General features: G+C 42.2%; 1 protein-coding gene across 1 annotated transcript in view; it reads left to right on the top strand.

Moving 5' to 3' along the window:
• lama4 (laminin, alpha 4) overlaps window positions 1-13,960 on the top strand; it is a 126,279-nt gene that overhangs the window by 20,800 nt on the left and 91,519 nt on the right. Inside the window, exons 2-5 of the mRNA XM_061900367.1 lie at window positions 120-221; window positions 9,528-9,655; window positions 9,739-9,819; window positions 12,884-13,098. Of these exons, the coding sequence (XP_061756351.1) occupies window positions 120-221; window positions 9,528-9,655; window positions 9,739-9,819; window positions 12,884-13,098 (526 nt within the window). The remainder of the gene's footprint in view (window positions 1-119; window positions 222-9,527; window positions 9,656-9,738; window positions 9,820-12,883; window positions 13,099-13,960) is intronic.

Genomic DNA, 13,960 nt, shown 5'->3' with positions numbered 1-13,960 from the left:
TGCGATAAGTCTGAATAGAGGTTCTTTCTTTGTCAACAGAATGCAAGCAATAGCCATGACACAATTATTTGGCCAGTGCTCGTTTGACAGATGAATGTATGTCGTTGGTCTCTCAACAGGTTTGTGCGAAAGGATTTTTCCTCAGCGAGCAAAACAAATGCTTGCCATGTAACTGCAAAGGCCATGCAACTCACTGTGAGGACATCACTGGCATCTGTAGGGTAAGTTTATCTTACAAAAAAAGGCGTTTGCACAGGATATTGTTGATTTCATCGTTTATTTTTACTAACTTTGACTGTTAAACTTCAGAGTCAAATTAATTTTATGCAGAACACATTTGTGGTAATCTGATCTGAATATTTCATTTCTAGTCCACATTAAAGTGTTTCATTTAGAGCAGATCTGGGTAAATTAAGGCTCGGGGGCCGCATGCGGCCAGTTGAACTTTTCAATCTGGCCCACCGGACATTCCCAAATCATTTTTTTTAGATCTTTAAGATGGAAACTGTAGCTGCCATTATGATGTGCAGTCATGTTTTCAAATGACCAAAAGTCTTGAACTATACAAAGTAGGGCTGGGCGTTATGGCATTTTATTAATATCTCAATCAATCCATCAATCAATCAATATCTAAATATTTTTGGGCAATGTCACGATACACGATATATATCGCCATATTTTGCCTTAGCCTTGAATGAACACTTGATGCATATAATCACACCAGTATGATGATTCTACATGAAAACATTCTTGTTCATACTGCATTAGTATATACTCATTTTAGTTTAGTTTAGTCTTTATTTGAAGGGAAAATGCACAGAAACATTAAGCTCAAAGACGGATATGTTCTGTACCAATTTATAGCTAAATAGCTAATTTCCATCTGCAGTCCCTGGCTACCTAAATTATATGGATACAAAAATCATGCAATAAAATTATTACAATAAAATCATACCATATCACGTGACCAAATTCAGAAAAGTCATAAAATGCCTTTTCATGGACATTAATATACAATACGACCACATTTCATTTACATCATCACACAAAGACAATACATGCTCTTGTTCTGTCAGGCTTGTCCCTGACAGTTTGGTCTATGTCTTAGTTTTTCCTCTGCATTTGTCTTTGTTTCCTGTCTTTATTTCCTGTCAGCGGCCTTATTTTGTCTGTTTCCTGTTTTTCTCCCTGGGCACTGTTTCCCCTCAGCTGCTGCTCCTCTCTGAGCTGCAACCTTATCGTGGTAGAGGAGTTTGCGTGTCCCAATGATCCTAGGAGCTATGTTGTCCGGGGGGATAAAGCCCCCTGGTAGGGTCTCCCAAGGCAAACAGGTTCTAGGTGAGGGATCAGACAAAGAGCAGCTCGAAGACCTTTATGAAGAAGAAACATCATGGACCCAGATTTCCCTCGCCCGGACGCGGGTCACCGGGGCCCCCCTCTGGAGCCAGGCCCGGAGGTGGGGCACGATGGCGAGCGCCTGGTGGCCGGGCCTGTTCCCATGGGGCCCGGCCGGGCACAGCCCGAAGAGGCAACGTGGGTCACCCCTCCAATGGGCTCACCACCCATAGCAGGGGCCATAGAGGTCGGGTGCATTGTGAGCTGGGCGACAGCCGAAGGCAGGGCACTTGGCGGTCCGATCCTCGGCTACAGAAGCTAGCTCTTGGGACGTGGAACGTCACGTCACTGGGGGGGAAAGAGCCTGAGCTAGTGCGCGAAGTCGAGAAATTCCGGCTGGATATAGTCGGACTCACTTCGACGCACAGCAAGGGCTCTGGAACCACTTCTCTCGAGAGGGATTGGACCCTCTTCCACTCTGGCGTTGCCGGCAGTGAGAGGCGACGGGCTGGGGTGGCAATTCTTGTTTCCCCCCGGCTCAAAGCCTGTACGTTGGAGTTCAACCCGGTGGACGAAAGGGTAGCCTCCATCCGCCTTCGGGTGGGGGGACGGGTCCTGACTGTTGTTTGTGCTTATGCACCAAACAGCAGTTCAGAGTACCCACCCTTTTTGGAAACGCTCGAGGGAGTACTGGAAAGTGCTCCCCCGGGTGATTCCCTTGTCCTACTGGGAGACTTCAACGCTCACGTTGGCAACGACAGTGAAACCTGGAGAGGCGTGATTGGGAAAAATGGCCGCCCGGATCTGAACCCGAGTGGTGTTTTGTTATTGGACTTTTGTGCTCGTCACAGTTTGTCCATAACAAACACCATGTTCAAACATAAGGGTGTCCATATGTGCACTTGGCACCAGGACACCCTAGGCCGCAGTTCCATGATCGACTTTGTAGTTGTGTCATCGGATTTGCGGCCTCATGTTATGGACACTCGGGTGAAGAGAGGGGCGGAGCTTTCTACCGATCACCACCTGGTGGTGAGTTGGCTGCGATGGTGGGGGAGGATGCCGGACAGACCTGGGAGGCCCAAACGCATTGTGAGGGTCTGCTGGGAACGTCTGGCAGAGTCTCCTGTCAGACAAAGTTTCAATTCCCACCTCCGGAAGAACTTTGAACATGTCACGAGGGAGGTGCTGGACATTGAGTCCGAGTGGACCATGTTCCGCACCTCTATTGTCGAGGCGGCAGATCGGAGCTGTGGCCGCAAGGTAGTTGGTGCCTGTCGGGGCGGCAATCCTAAAACCCCTTGGTGGACACCAGCGGTGAGGGATGCCGTCAAGCTGAAGAAGGAGTCCTATCGGGTCCTTTTGGCTCATAGGACTCCGGAGGCAGTGGACAGGTACCGACAGGCCAAGCGGTGTGCAGCTTCAGCGGTCGCGGAGGCAAAAACTCGGACATGGGAAGAGTTCGGGGAAGCCATGGAAAACGACTTCCGGACGGCTTCGAAGCGATTCTGGACCACCGTCCGCCGCCTCAGGAAGGGGAGGCAGTGCACTGTCAACACCGTGTATGGTGCGGGTGGTGTTCTGCTGACCTCGACTGCGGATGTTGTGGATAGGTGGAAGGAATACTTCGAAGACCTCCTCAATCCCACCAACACGTCTTCCTATGAGGAAGCAGTGCCTGGGGAATCTGTGGTGGACTCACCTATTTCTGGGGCTGAGGTCGCTGAGGTAGTTAAAAAGCTCCTCGGCGGCAGGGCCCCAGGGGTGGACGAGATCCGCCCGGAGTTCCTTAAGGCTCTGGATGCTGTGGGGCTGTCTTGGTTGACAAGACTTTGCAGCATCGCGTGGATATCGGGGGCGGTACCTCTGGATTGGCAGACCGGGGTGGTGGTTCCTCTCTTTAAGAAGGGGGACCGGAGGGTGTGTTCCAACTATCGTGGGATCACACTCCTCAGCCTTCCCGGTAAGGTTTATTCAGGTGTACTGGAGAGGAGACTACGTCGGATAGTCGAACCTCGGATTCAGGAGGAACAGTGTGGTTTTCGTCCTGGTCGTGGAACTGTGGACCAGCTCTATACTCTCGGCAGGGTTCTTGAGGGTGCATGGGAGTTTGCCCAACCAGTCTACATGTGCTTTGTGGACTTGGAGAAGGCATTCGACCGTGTCCCTCGGGAAGTCCTGTGGGGAGTGCTCAGAGAGTATGGGGTATCGGACTGTCTTATTGTGGCGGTCCGTTCCCTGTACGATCAGTGCCAGAGCTTGGTCCGCATTGCCGGCAGTAAGTCGAACACATTTCCAGTGAGGGTTGGACTCCGCCAAGGCTGTCCTTTGTCACCGATTCTGTTCATAACTTTTATGGACAGAATTTCTAGGCGCAGTCAAGGCGTTGAGGGGTTCCGGTTTGGTAACCGCAGGATTAGGTCTCTGCTTTTTGCAGATGATGTGGTCCTGATGGCTTCATCTGACCGGGATCTTCAGCTCTCGCTGGATCGGTTCGCAGCCGAGTGTGAAGCGACCGGAATGACAATCAGCACCTCCAAGTCCGAGTCCATGGTTCTCGCCCGGAAAAGGGTGGAGTGCCATCTCCGGGTTGGGGAGGAGACCCTGCCCCAAGTGGAGGAGTTCAAGTACCTAGGAGTCTTGTTCACGAGTGAGGGAAGAGTGGATTGTGAGATCGACAGGCGGATCGGTGCGGCGTCTTCAGTAATACGGACGTTGTACCGGTCCGTTGTGGTGAAGAAGGAGCTGAGCCGGAAGGCAAAGCTCTCAATTTACCGGTCGATCTACGTTCCCATCCTCACCTATGGTCATGAGCTTTGGGTCATGACCGAAAGGATAAGATCACGGGTACAAGCGGCCGAAATGAGTTTCCTCCGCCGTGTGGCGGGGCTCTCCCTTAGAGATAGGGTGAGAAGCTCTGCCATCCGGGAGGGACTCAAAGTAAAGCCGCTGCTCCTTCACATCGAGAGGAGCCAGATGAGGTGGTTCGGGCATCTGGTCAGGATGCCACCCGAACGCCTCCCTAGGGAGGTGTTTAGGGCACGTCCAACCGGTAGGAGGCCACGGGGAAGACCCAGGACACGTTGGGAAGACTATGTCTCCCGGCTGGCCTGGGAACGCCTCGGGATCCCCCGGGAAGAGCTAGACGAAGTGGCTGGGGAGAGGGAAGTCTGGGTTTCCCTGCTTAGGCTGTTGCCCCCGCGACCCGACCTCGGATAAGCGGAAGATGATGGATGGATGGATGGATGCTGCTGATTGGCACCTGGCCACACTTGGTGTCAATTAACCCGCTCCTATTTTTACCTGCTTTGTCCTCCAGCCAGTGCAGGATTATTGTCGTGCCGTGCCGTGTCGTGTCGATTTCACCACTACCTGTCTTGTCGCTTGTAGCTTTGTCTACTTCCATTCACTCTTCTCATGCCATAGTTCCGTCGTGTCACAGTAAGTGTTTTTGTTCTTAATAATAATAAAAATGGATTAGATTTATATCGCGCTTTTCTATTGTTATATACTCAAAGCGCTCACAGAGAAGTGGGAACTCATCATTCGTTCACACCTGGTGGTGGTAAGCTACATCAGTAGCCACAGCTGCCCTGGGGTAGACTGACGGAAGCGTGGCTGCCAGTTTGCGCCTACGGCCCCTCCGACCACCACCAATCATTCATTCATCATTCATTCACCGGTGTGAGCGGCACCGGGGGCAAAGGGTGAAGTGTCCTGCCCAAGGACACAACGGCAGCGAATTTGACGTCCATAGGTGGGAAGCGAACCTGCAACCCTCAGGTTTCTGGCACGGCCGCTCTACCCACTACGCCATACCGCCCATGTTTGTTACTCGCCTCGTGCGCGCCTTTTGTTGGTAGCCTTTTGGTTTGTTCTTGTTTTAGTATTTAAATTAAATCATGTTTTTCTTTACAATGCCTGGCGCCTTCTCTGCATCTTGGGGTTCGTCACCAACTCACTCTGACTTGTTCACATCTGTCATAATTTGTAAAAACAACCATGAGTTTAACACACACACCTCACAAGTTACAACAAAAATGCTGTCATGGATAAATATAATTACACATTAAGTTGATCTGTCAAACATAGTGCCCACCTTAGTGACCGTGTGAGAAGCTTTGATTGCTCTAAAGCCACTTTTCAACTTCAATTGTAAATGAAGAGTAATCTGTTAAACTTTTCAAGTTTGTTGTGAGGTCGTTCCATTCCTTTATGGCTTTATATGAAATTTTTACCTTTCATACAGAGAGGGAAATCACAACTAAATCAATTTAGCAAAACTGTAATTATTAATCATTTATTACGCAGTGGCACAAACATTGATGTAATTTCAAAAAAGAAAGTGCAAGATTGTTATATTCTTATTTTACTGTTTTATTTTTATTCCCATTGTTGCTTTTTAGTTTTTATTCTTATTGTAATATTTCTCTATTTTGTTTCCATTTAAACCCCCATTACTTACTTTTTATTTTTATTTAAATTGATCTCAACTCTGTACACTTCTGCCGGAATTTTAATTTTCCTGAAGGAATCAATAAAGTACTATCTATCTATCTATCTATCTATCTATCTATCTATCTATCTATCTATCTATCTATCTATCTATCTATCTATCCATCTATTTTAAAACAAACTGAGTGCACTTTTGTGCATGATGTCCCTGAGATGACATCAAAACAACAATAAATTAAAGTGCACTTTTTGTTCAGAACGCCACTACAATAGCTTAAAACATATCATATAAAGTGCACTTTTATGCATGATGTCACACAAGATATTTCAATAAGTGTCAAATAAAAATGAGCTGCATAATAGGACATCAAAAAGCAGTGCTGCTACTTTTTGTAGCAACGCTTTTGTCGCATAATTGTTCAACATATTCCCGCTTGAAGCCAAACCACCGCCAGACGATGCACCCTGTGCTGTTTTTTGTGGTAATTAATTCTTCCTTCATTTGTTACCAGATTTGCACCCTCTCTCTCTCATACTACCACTCGCAACGCACAGTTAGCATACACAGCTAATGTTAGCCATGCAGCTACTTCTCTGCTCGGGGAGGGCGTGTGACGTTGCACACGTGACGTGTGTAAGAAGGTGCGCTTGTTTTTAAGTCTCTGTGAGAAGGAGAGACAAGAAAGAGTGGGAAACGCATGCAGTGTAATGCCCACAGCTAAAATCATACAAACATATACTCGAATTAGGGCTGGGCGATATATCGATATATACGATATATCGCGGGTTTGTCTCTGTGCGATATAGAAAATGACTATATCGTAATATTCGAGTATATGTTCTGACGCACGACTTTTAGCTGCGGGCGTACACTTCAAGCTCTCCTCGCGCTTTCCTGTGTCTCCTTCTCACAGACAAGCAGGCGCACATTCTTACATACGTTACATACGTGTCCGCCCTCGCAGAGCAAAGAGGTAGCGGCCTGGCTAACGTTAGCTGCTAATGTTAGCTGCTAATGTAGCCGTACGAGAGAAAGAAGGTGCGGATCTGGAAACAAATGAAGGAAGACTTAATTCCCAATAAAAACAGCAGGGTTTCCATCGTCTGGCGGTGGTTCGGCTTCAAGTGGGAAAATGTCAACCAGACAACCATAATTTGTCAAGTGTGGGGTGGAAAAGCGTTGCTATAAAAAGTTGCATTACTGCTAATATGTAGCATCATTTGTAAAGTCACTCGCTAGACAATGAAGAGAATTTCATAACCGTAGTAACATACCACATAGTGAAGGACGAATACTATGTGATTTCCTATTATGCAGCTCATTTTTATTTGACACTTAAAATGTCTCTGACAATCTTGCAATTTATGTTTTGGAAATTACTTGAATGTTTGTGCCGTTGCTTAATAACTTTAATAAATACACTTTTGGTCAATTGACTTAGTTGTGATTTCCCTCTCTGCATGAAAGTTTAAAAGTAGCATATATTAATGCAGTATGAAGAAGAATGTTTTAATGTAGACCAGGGGTAGGGAACCTATGGCTCTAGAGCCAGATGTGGCTCTTTTGATGACTGCATCTGGCTCTCAGATAAATCTTAGCTGACTTTGCTAAGATGATAAGTAATGAATAATTCCGCTGGTAATCAAAGTGTTAAAAATAACGTTCAAATTATAAAACATTCTCATCCATTTTAATCCAGCCATCCGTTTTCTATCGCACCTGTTCAAGATGTCGCATTAATGGTAAGAAGTATTATATTTATTATTGGTTAACTTTAGAATAACAATTTTATTAAAAAGAATTAGGGACTTATTATACTCTAAAAATGTTGGTCTTACTTAAAAATGCACGCATTTAGTTGTATTCAGTGTTAAAATATATTATATGTCTCTCACAGAAATACATTTTGAAATATATGGCTTTAATGGCTCTCTCAGCCAAAAATGTTCCCGACCCCTGATGTAGACACATAGAATCATCATACTGTTGTGATGATATGCATCAAGTGTTCATTCAAGGCCAAGGCAAAATATCGTAATATACATCGTATATGGCCTAAAAATATCGCAATGTTAAAAAAAGGCAATATCGCCCAGCCCTAACTCGAATATCACGATATAGTCGTTTTCTATATCGAGTATATCGATATATCGCCCAGCCCTATTACAAAGTATTTCAGTGGTTGGAATCTGCGCTTTCGCATGATATACTAGTTACTATGGTAATCTATGTCACAGCAGCTCAGATGAGGCACCAAATTAAAATAATTGCCTATGCCTAGGACTGGGCAATTTCTCTTTCTCTCTGGGCGATATATCGATATATATATCTATATCTCTGTGCGATATAGAAAATGACTATATTGTGATATTAGAAAATACTTTCTCACGCAGTTGCTTTTAGCTGCGGGCATTACACTACAGGCTCTTCCCACAACTTCTTGTGTCTCCTTCTCACAGACAGTAAGTGCACCTTTTTACACACGTCACATACTGTGTTGTCATACGTCACATACGCATACGCCCTCGCGGAGCAGAGAGGTAGCAGCATTGGTAATGTTAGCTGTGATGCTAGCGGAGCCGTGCGAGTGGTAATACGAGAAAAAAAAGTTACGAATGAAGGGAGAATTAATTCCCAAGAAAAACAGCAGGTGGTCCATCGTCTGGCAGTGGTTTGGCTTCAAGCGGTAAGATGTCTAATACAACTTTAATTTGTCAAGTGTGGGGCACAAGCGTTGTTACCACAAGTAGCATTACTCCTAATATGTCGCATCATTTGTAAAGTCACAAGCTAATAACTGTTTAATAAATACAGTTTTGGTCAATTGAGTTAGTTGTGATTTCCCTCTCTGCATGAAAGTTTAAAATGAGCATATATTAATGCAGTATGAAGAAGAATGTTTTAATGTAGACACATATAATCATCATACTGTTGTAATTAGGAATCATCATACTGCTGTAATTATATGCATCAATGCTAAGGCAAAAATATCAAGGTATATATCGTGTATCGCGATATGGCCTAAAAATATCGAAATATTAAAAAAAGGCCATATCACCCAGCCCTACCCAGGCCTGTTTAAAGCCTGGTTGAACTCCAAATTTTACAGCAGGTTTGACTGTGAAGGTTCCATTGAAACATCAAATAAAGCCAGCAACAAAATTTACCTTTACACTCTAATTGTCTATGACTGGTCCTCAAACCTGCAGGGTAGACAGTCCGATGTAATCCACAGTTCTTCCCGCATCCTCCAATAATTTGTGGCAGCTTTGGGGTACTTTGAAGACTGCCATCAACTTCCAATTTGTCGACAAACCAGAGCAACGCTTACTCCAATCAGCAGATGTCCTGTTGTCATAATTCCGAATAGGTGGATATCTTCACGTCGTCGGCAGAAAAGGGTCGCCAGGCACTCGGCCCTCCTTCTTCTCCCAAGAGTCTGTCGTGTGTCCAGCAACAACCGCTTCGTCACGACAGCAGGTTCCCCCAAACCCAAGATCTTGTCAATTTTGTTAAGGCCAGTTAATTAGTTCCAATGTTTAGATTTGGAGAGCAGTGCAAAAAGAGGCAACAAGAAATTTAAGACAAGACAAAATAAAGAAGCAAGCAGGAGAAATAAGGGAGAGGAAAGGGGAGCGTCCACCCTCTTAGAGCTGCTAATGTGATGCAGTACATCAAGACACATTTTGATTTTAGCTGTGAATAAGGCTAATTAACTGACCTTTCTCTCGTTCAGAATTGCAAAGATCACAGTACTGGGGATTTCTGTGAAATGTGTGAAGACGGCTACATGCTGGCACCGAGTCCGGCTGGACGCCATAGCTGCCAACCCTGCGCTTGCCCTCTCTCTGTGCCCTCAAACAAGTATGCCTGTCTGTTCATCTTCTTCAACCGGAAAGTTACATCTTTGCAAGCAAAATGCCAAACATCTTGTTTTTTTTCGCCAGTTTCGCAGTGCATTGTAACAGACGCGGTGACGTTCAACGGTGCAAATGCAAAGAGGGCTATGCTGGACACATCTGTGAGAGGTGAATTGTTAGTTTTCTAATTGTTAGAAATCCCACTGTTCATATTATACATGCTTCAGTGATGAGAGTATTTGGCAAGCTCAGTTTTGTCCTACTAATTTCAGCGAACCTTGAACTAATCGTAGTTTGTTTACATGTACCACTTTCTCCGTTGCTGCCTTCGAAAGACGTGTTTTATGCCACTCCTTTGTCTCAGTTTGTACACCAAACCTTTTATATTCTGCATGAATGCACAAAGGTGAGCTTTGTTGATTTTCTGGAGTGTTTGTCAGGTGTACTTGGTCAATACATGACTGCAAGCTAATCGATGCTAACATGCTACTTAGGCTAGTTGTATGTACATATTGCATCGTTTTGCCTCGTTTTTAGGTATATTTGAGCTCATTTAATGTTTACTTTTATTTATGTCCTCTGTGTATTTAATTGGTATTCGCATGTCTCATGACACAATATCTGTATGTAAAATTGGCTGCATTTCAGATAGTTGTGTGTCATGTTGTTCCAGACCACAGCAAACATTACCCAGCATGCAAAGATTGCAATGAATCCAGTAGAAGAAGACAGCCTGCCAGTTCCTTTACTTTAGACACACACATCTATACCTTGGGCCATTCTGAGCCAGTAATTTCCAGGAGTTAACTCATCCTTTGAGAATCCTTCATTTTACTAATGATTTCCAATGATGCAAAAATGTGTAGAACAAAAATTGAAATACTACATTTCTGTCAACGAAGATTTGCGTCAGCCTTTGATAGTTGGCTAATATAGCTAATATAGACACTTACATCATGTATTGCCTTCATAATAACACTTATACAAGGCTTTTAATTTTTTGCGGCTCCAGAGAGATTTTAATTTTTTATTTTTGGTCCAATGTGGCTCTTTCAACATTTTGGGTTGCCGACCCCCGGCCTAGAAGAACGAATAGACATCCCCACAAATATGAATAAGAAGCGTCACATGTATTGGCGAAAAGAGTCGATTTTGTGTCCTTGCTTCGATATTTTAATATTTCGAAATCGTCGCCAAGTTGGTGTAAGGCATCGCACGTTTCCACGTCAAGTTCACTCTTGATACATCTCATCTTCGCTGCGAAAAAGGGGCAAACTTCCGGTTTTTGTGCATAAGCAATGCAGTTACATGAGACCCCTGTTAGTTTGAATGTCCTAGTCAGTGAAATAACACTTCTATTTAAAGCAGTTATCATATTTTCCTTTTAACTGTTTCCCACATCAACAAGGGAGAAAAAATCTCAATAGTTTTGAGGCAGTGGTCGACTTGGATAATACCGTATGAGAAAAAAAAATAGATTGGTGTTTCCATTAAATGACACAGGCATAACTTTGTTAATTTTGTTTTTATAAAAGTGTCAAATGTTAAAAAAAAAATTCTAATAAAACAGTTGATGTTTTGCTTTCCTCTACACAAACCTAAAGTCGTGGTCAAAAGTTTACACACACTTGTAAAGAACATAATGTCATGGCTGTCTTGAGTTTCCAATAATTTCCACGACTCTTATTTTTTTGTGATAGAGTGATTGGAGCACATACTTGTTTGTCACAAAAAACATTCATGAAGTTTGGTTATTTTATGAATTTATTATGGGTCTACTGAATTTTTGTTTCATCTGAGCACAGAGCTTTCCTCTAGGAGTCTTATCTTTGTCCATGTGTTGTCAGATGAAACAAAAAATTATCTGTTAGGCCACAATACCCAGCAATATGTTTGGAGGAGAAAAAGTGAGACCTTTAATCCCAGGAACACCGTCAAGCATGGTGGTGGTAGTATAATGCTCTGGGCCTGTTTTGCTGCCAATGGAACTGGTGCTTTACAGAGAGTAAATGGGACAATTAGAGGATTACCTCTAATTTCTTCAGGACAACCTAAAATCATGAGCCTGGAGGTTGGTTTTGGGCGCAGTTGAGTGTTCCAAATGATCCCAAACACACATCAAAAGTGGTAAAGGAATGTCTTAATCAGGCTAGAATTAAGGTTTTAGAATGGCCTTCCCAAAGTCCGGATTTAAACGCGTGGACAATGCTGAAGAAACAAATCCATGTCAGAAAACCCACACATTTAGCTGAACTACACCAATTTTGTCACGAGGAGTGGTCAAAAATTCAACCAGAATCTTACCAGAAGCTTGTGGCTGGCTACCAAAAGCTCCTTATTGCAGTGAAACTTGCCAAGGGACATGTAACCAAATGTTAACATTGCTGTATGTATACTTTTGACCCAGCAGATTTGGTCAATTTTTCAGTAGACCCATAATAAATTCATAAAAGAACCAAACTTCATGAATGTTTTTTTGCTCCAATCACTCTATCACAAAAAAAATAAGAGTTGTAGAAATTATTGGAAATTCAAGACAGCCATGACTATATATATATATATATATATATATATATATATATATATATATATATATATATATATATATGAGTATATATATATGAGTATATATATAAATATATATGTGTATATATGTGTGTATATACATATATATATATGAGTATATATATAAATATATATGTGTATATATGTGTGTATATACATATATATATATGAGTATATATATAAATATATATGTGTATATATGTGTGTATATACATGTATATACATATATATATATATATATATATAATGTATATACACACATATATACACATATATATTTATATATATACTCATATATATATATATATATATATATATATATATACAAGTGTATGTAAACTTTTGACCACAACTGTGGGTGTTTGTCCTTAAAAAAACTGATCCAATTGACCGTATTGATGAGCAGTGTTGTTATAAAGCATAACCAAGTCAACTGTGGTTAATTTTTTCATGCAAAAATGTGCATGATAGCCAGTGAATGTGGATAGACTTTTTTATTTATTTTTTAACTACGCTGGTGTGTATGAAGCTTTTCACAGAATTTCAGTTTTTGTTCGTTAGTGTGGACATGGCCAAAGAAGGTATGTAATTGCTAAGGTTTTGAAAATAACATTTATTTCCAAAATACATGTTATTCATTGTAATGACCACACTTGTTTTCATTCAGATGTGCACCAGGGTACTATGGCATGCCGATGACAATTGGCGGTTCCTGCAAGCGATGTGACTGTAATGACAATTCTGACCCAAACCTGATCTTCAATTGGTGCCACAATGTGACCGGCCACTGCCAGCACTGTTGGGGCAACACTGCCGGGCCCAACTGTGAGAGGTGTGCTCAAGGTTTCTACGGTGATGCCATCGGCGCCAAGAATTGCAGAGGTGGGGAGGACACACATAAATGAGAAACACAATGATCTGTGAGTTACCGTGTTCCGGCACTGCAAAAAGTCAGTGTTCAAAAACAAGAAAAAAAAAATACAAAAATGAGTGGTTAGCAAAATTATCTGCCAACAGAACAAGAAAATGTGGCTTCTCAAGACTTTCCAAAACAAATAAAATTAGCTAACCTCAATGAACCCAAAAATACCTTAAAATAAGTATATTCTCACTAATAACAAGTGCACTTTACTTGGTAGAAAAAAAAAGAGACCTTTTTGCTCAATACGTTGAAAAATATTCTTAAATTATTTAAATGTTAGTGCCATTATCTTGACATAATGATATGCGCTTGGCATCATGATTAAATTACTTTCTAAAAGTAGTTTTATACTTGTGAGTTTTAATGACACAGCTTTGCCACAGTTGATATTCTAATTTCAAGTATGTTTTACACCAGTGGTTCTCAACCTTTTTTCAGTGATGTACCCCCTGTGAACATTGTTTTAATTCAAGTACCCCCTAATCGAAGCAAAGCATTTTTGGTTGAAAAAAAGAGATAAAGAATTAAAATACAGCACTATGTCATCAGTTTCTGATTTATTAAATTGTAAAACAAATGCAAAATATTGCTCATTTGTAGTGGTCTTTCTTGAACTATTTGGAAAAAAAGATATAAAAATATCTGAAAACGTGTTAAAATACAAACAAGTGGTTCAATTATAAATAAAGATTTCAACACATAGAAGTAATCATCAACCTAATGTGTCCTCTTTGGTGATTGTTATAGAGATCCATCTGGATTCGTAAACTTAATTCAATACATTTCTTTACAAAAAAAGAAATCTTGAACATCAATATTTAT

This window comes from Nerophis ophidion, linkage group LG05, assembly GCF_033978795.1.
Source record: "Nerophis ophidion isolate RoL-2023_Sa linkage group LG05, RoL_Noph_v1.0, whole genome shotgun sequence".
NCBI lineage: Eukaryota > Metazoa > Chordata > Actinopteri > Syngnathiformes > Syngnathidae > Nerophis > Nerophis ophidion.
Note: the sequence above shows the minus strand (reverse complement) of the source record. Positions and strands in the feature narration are given on the sequence as shown.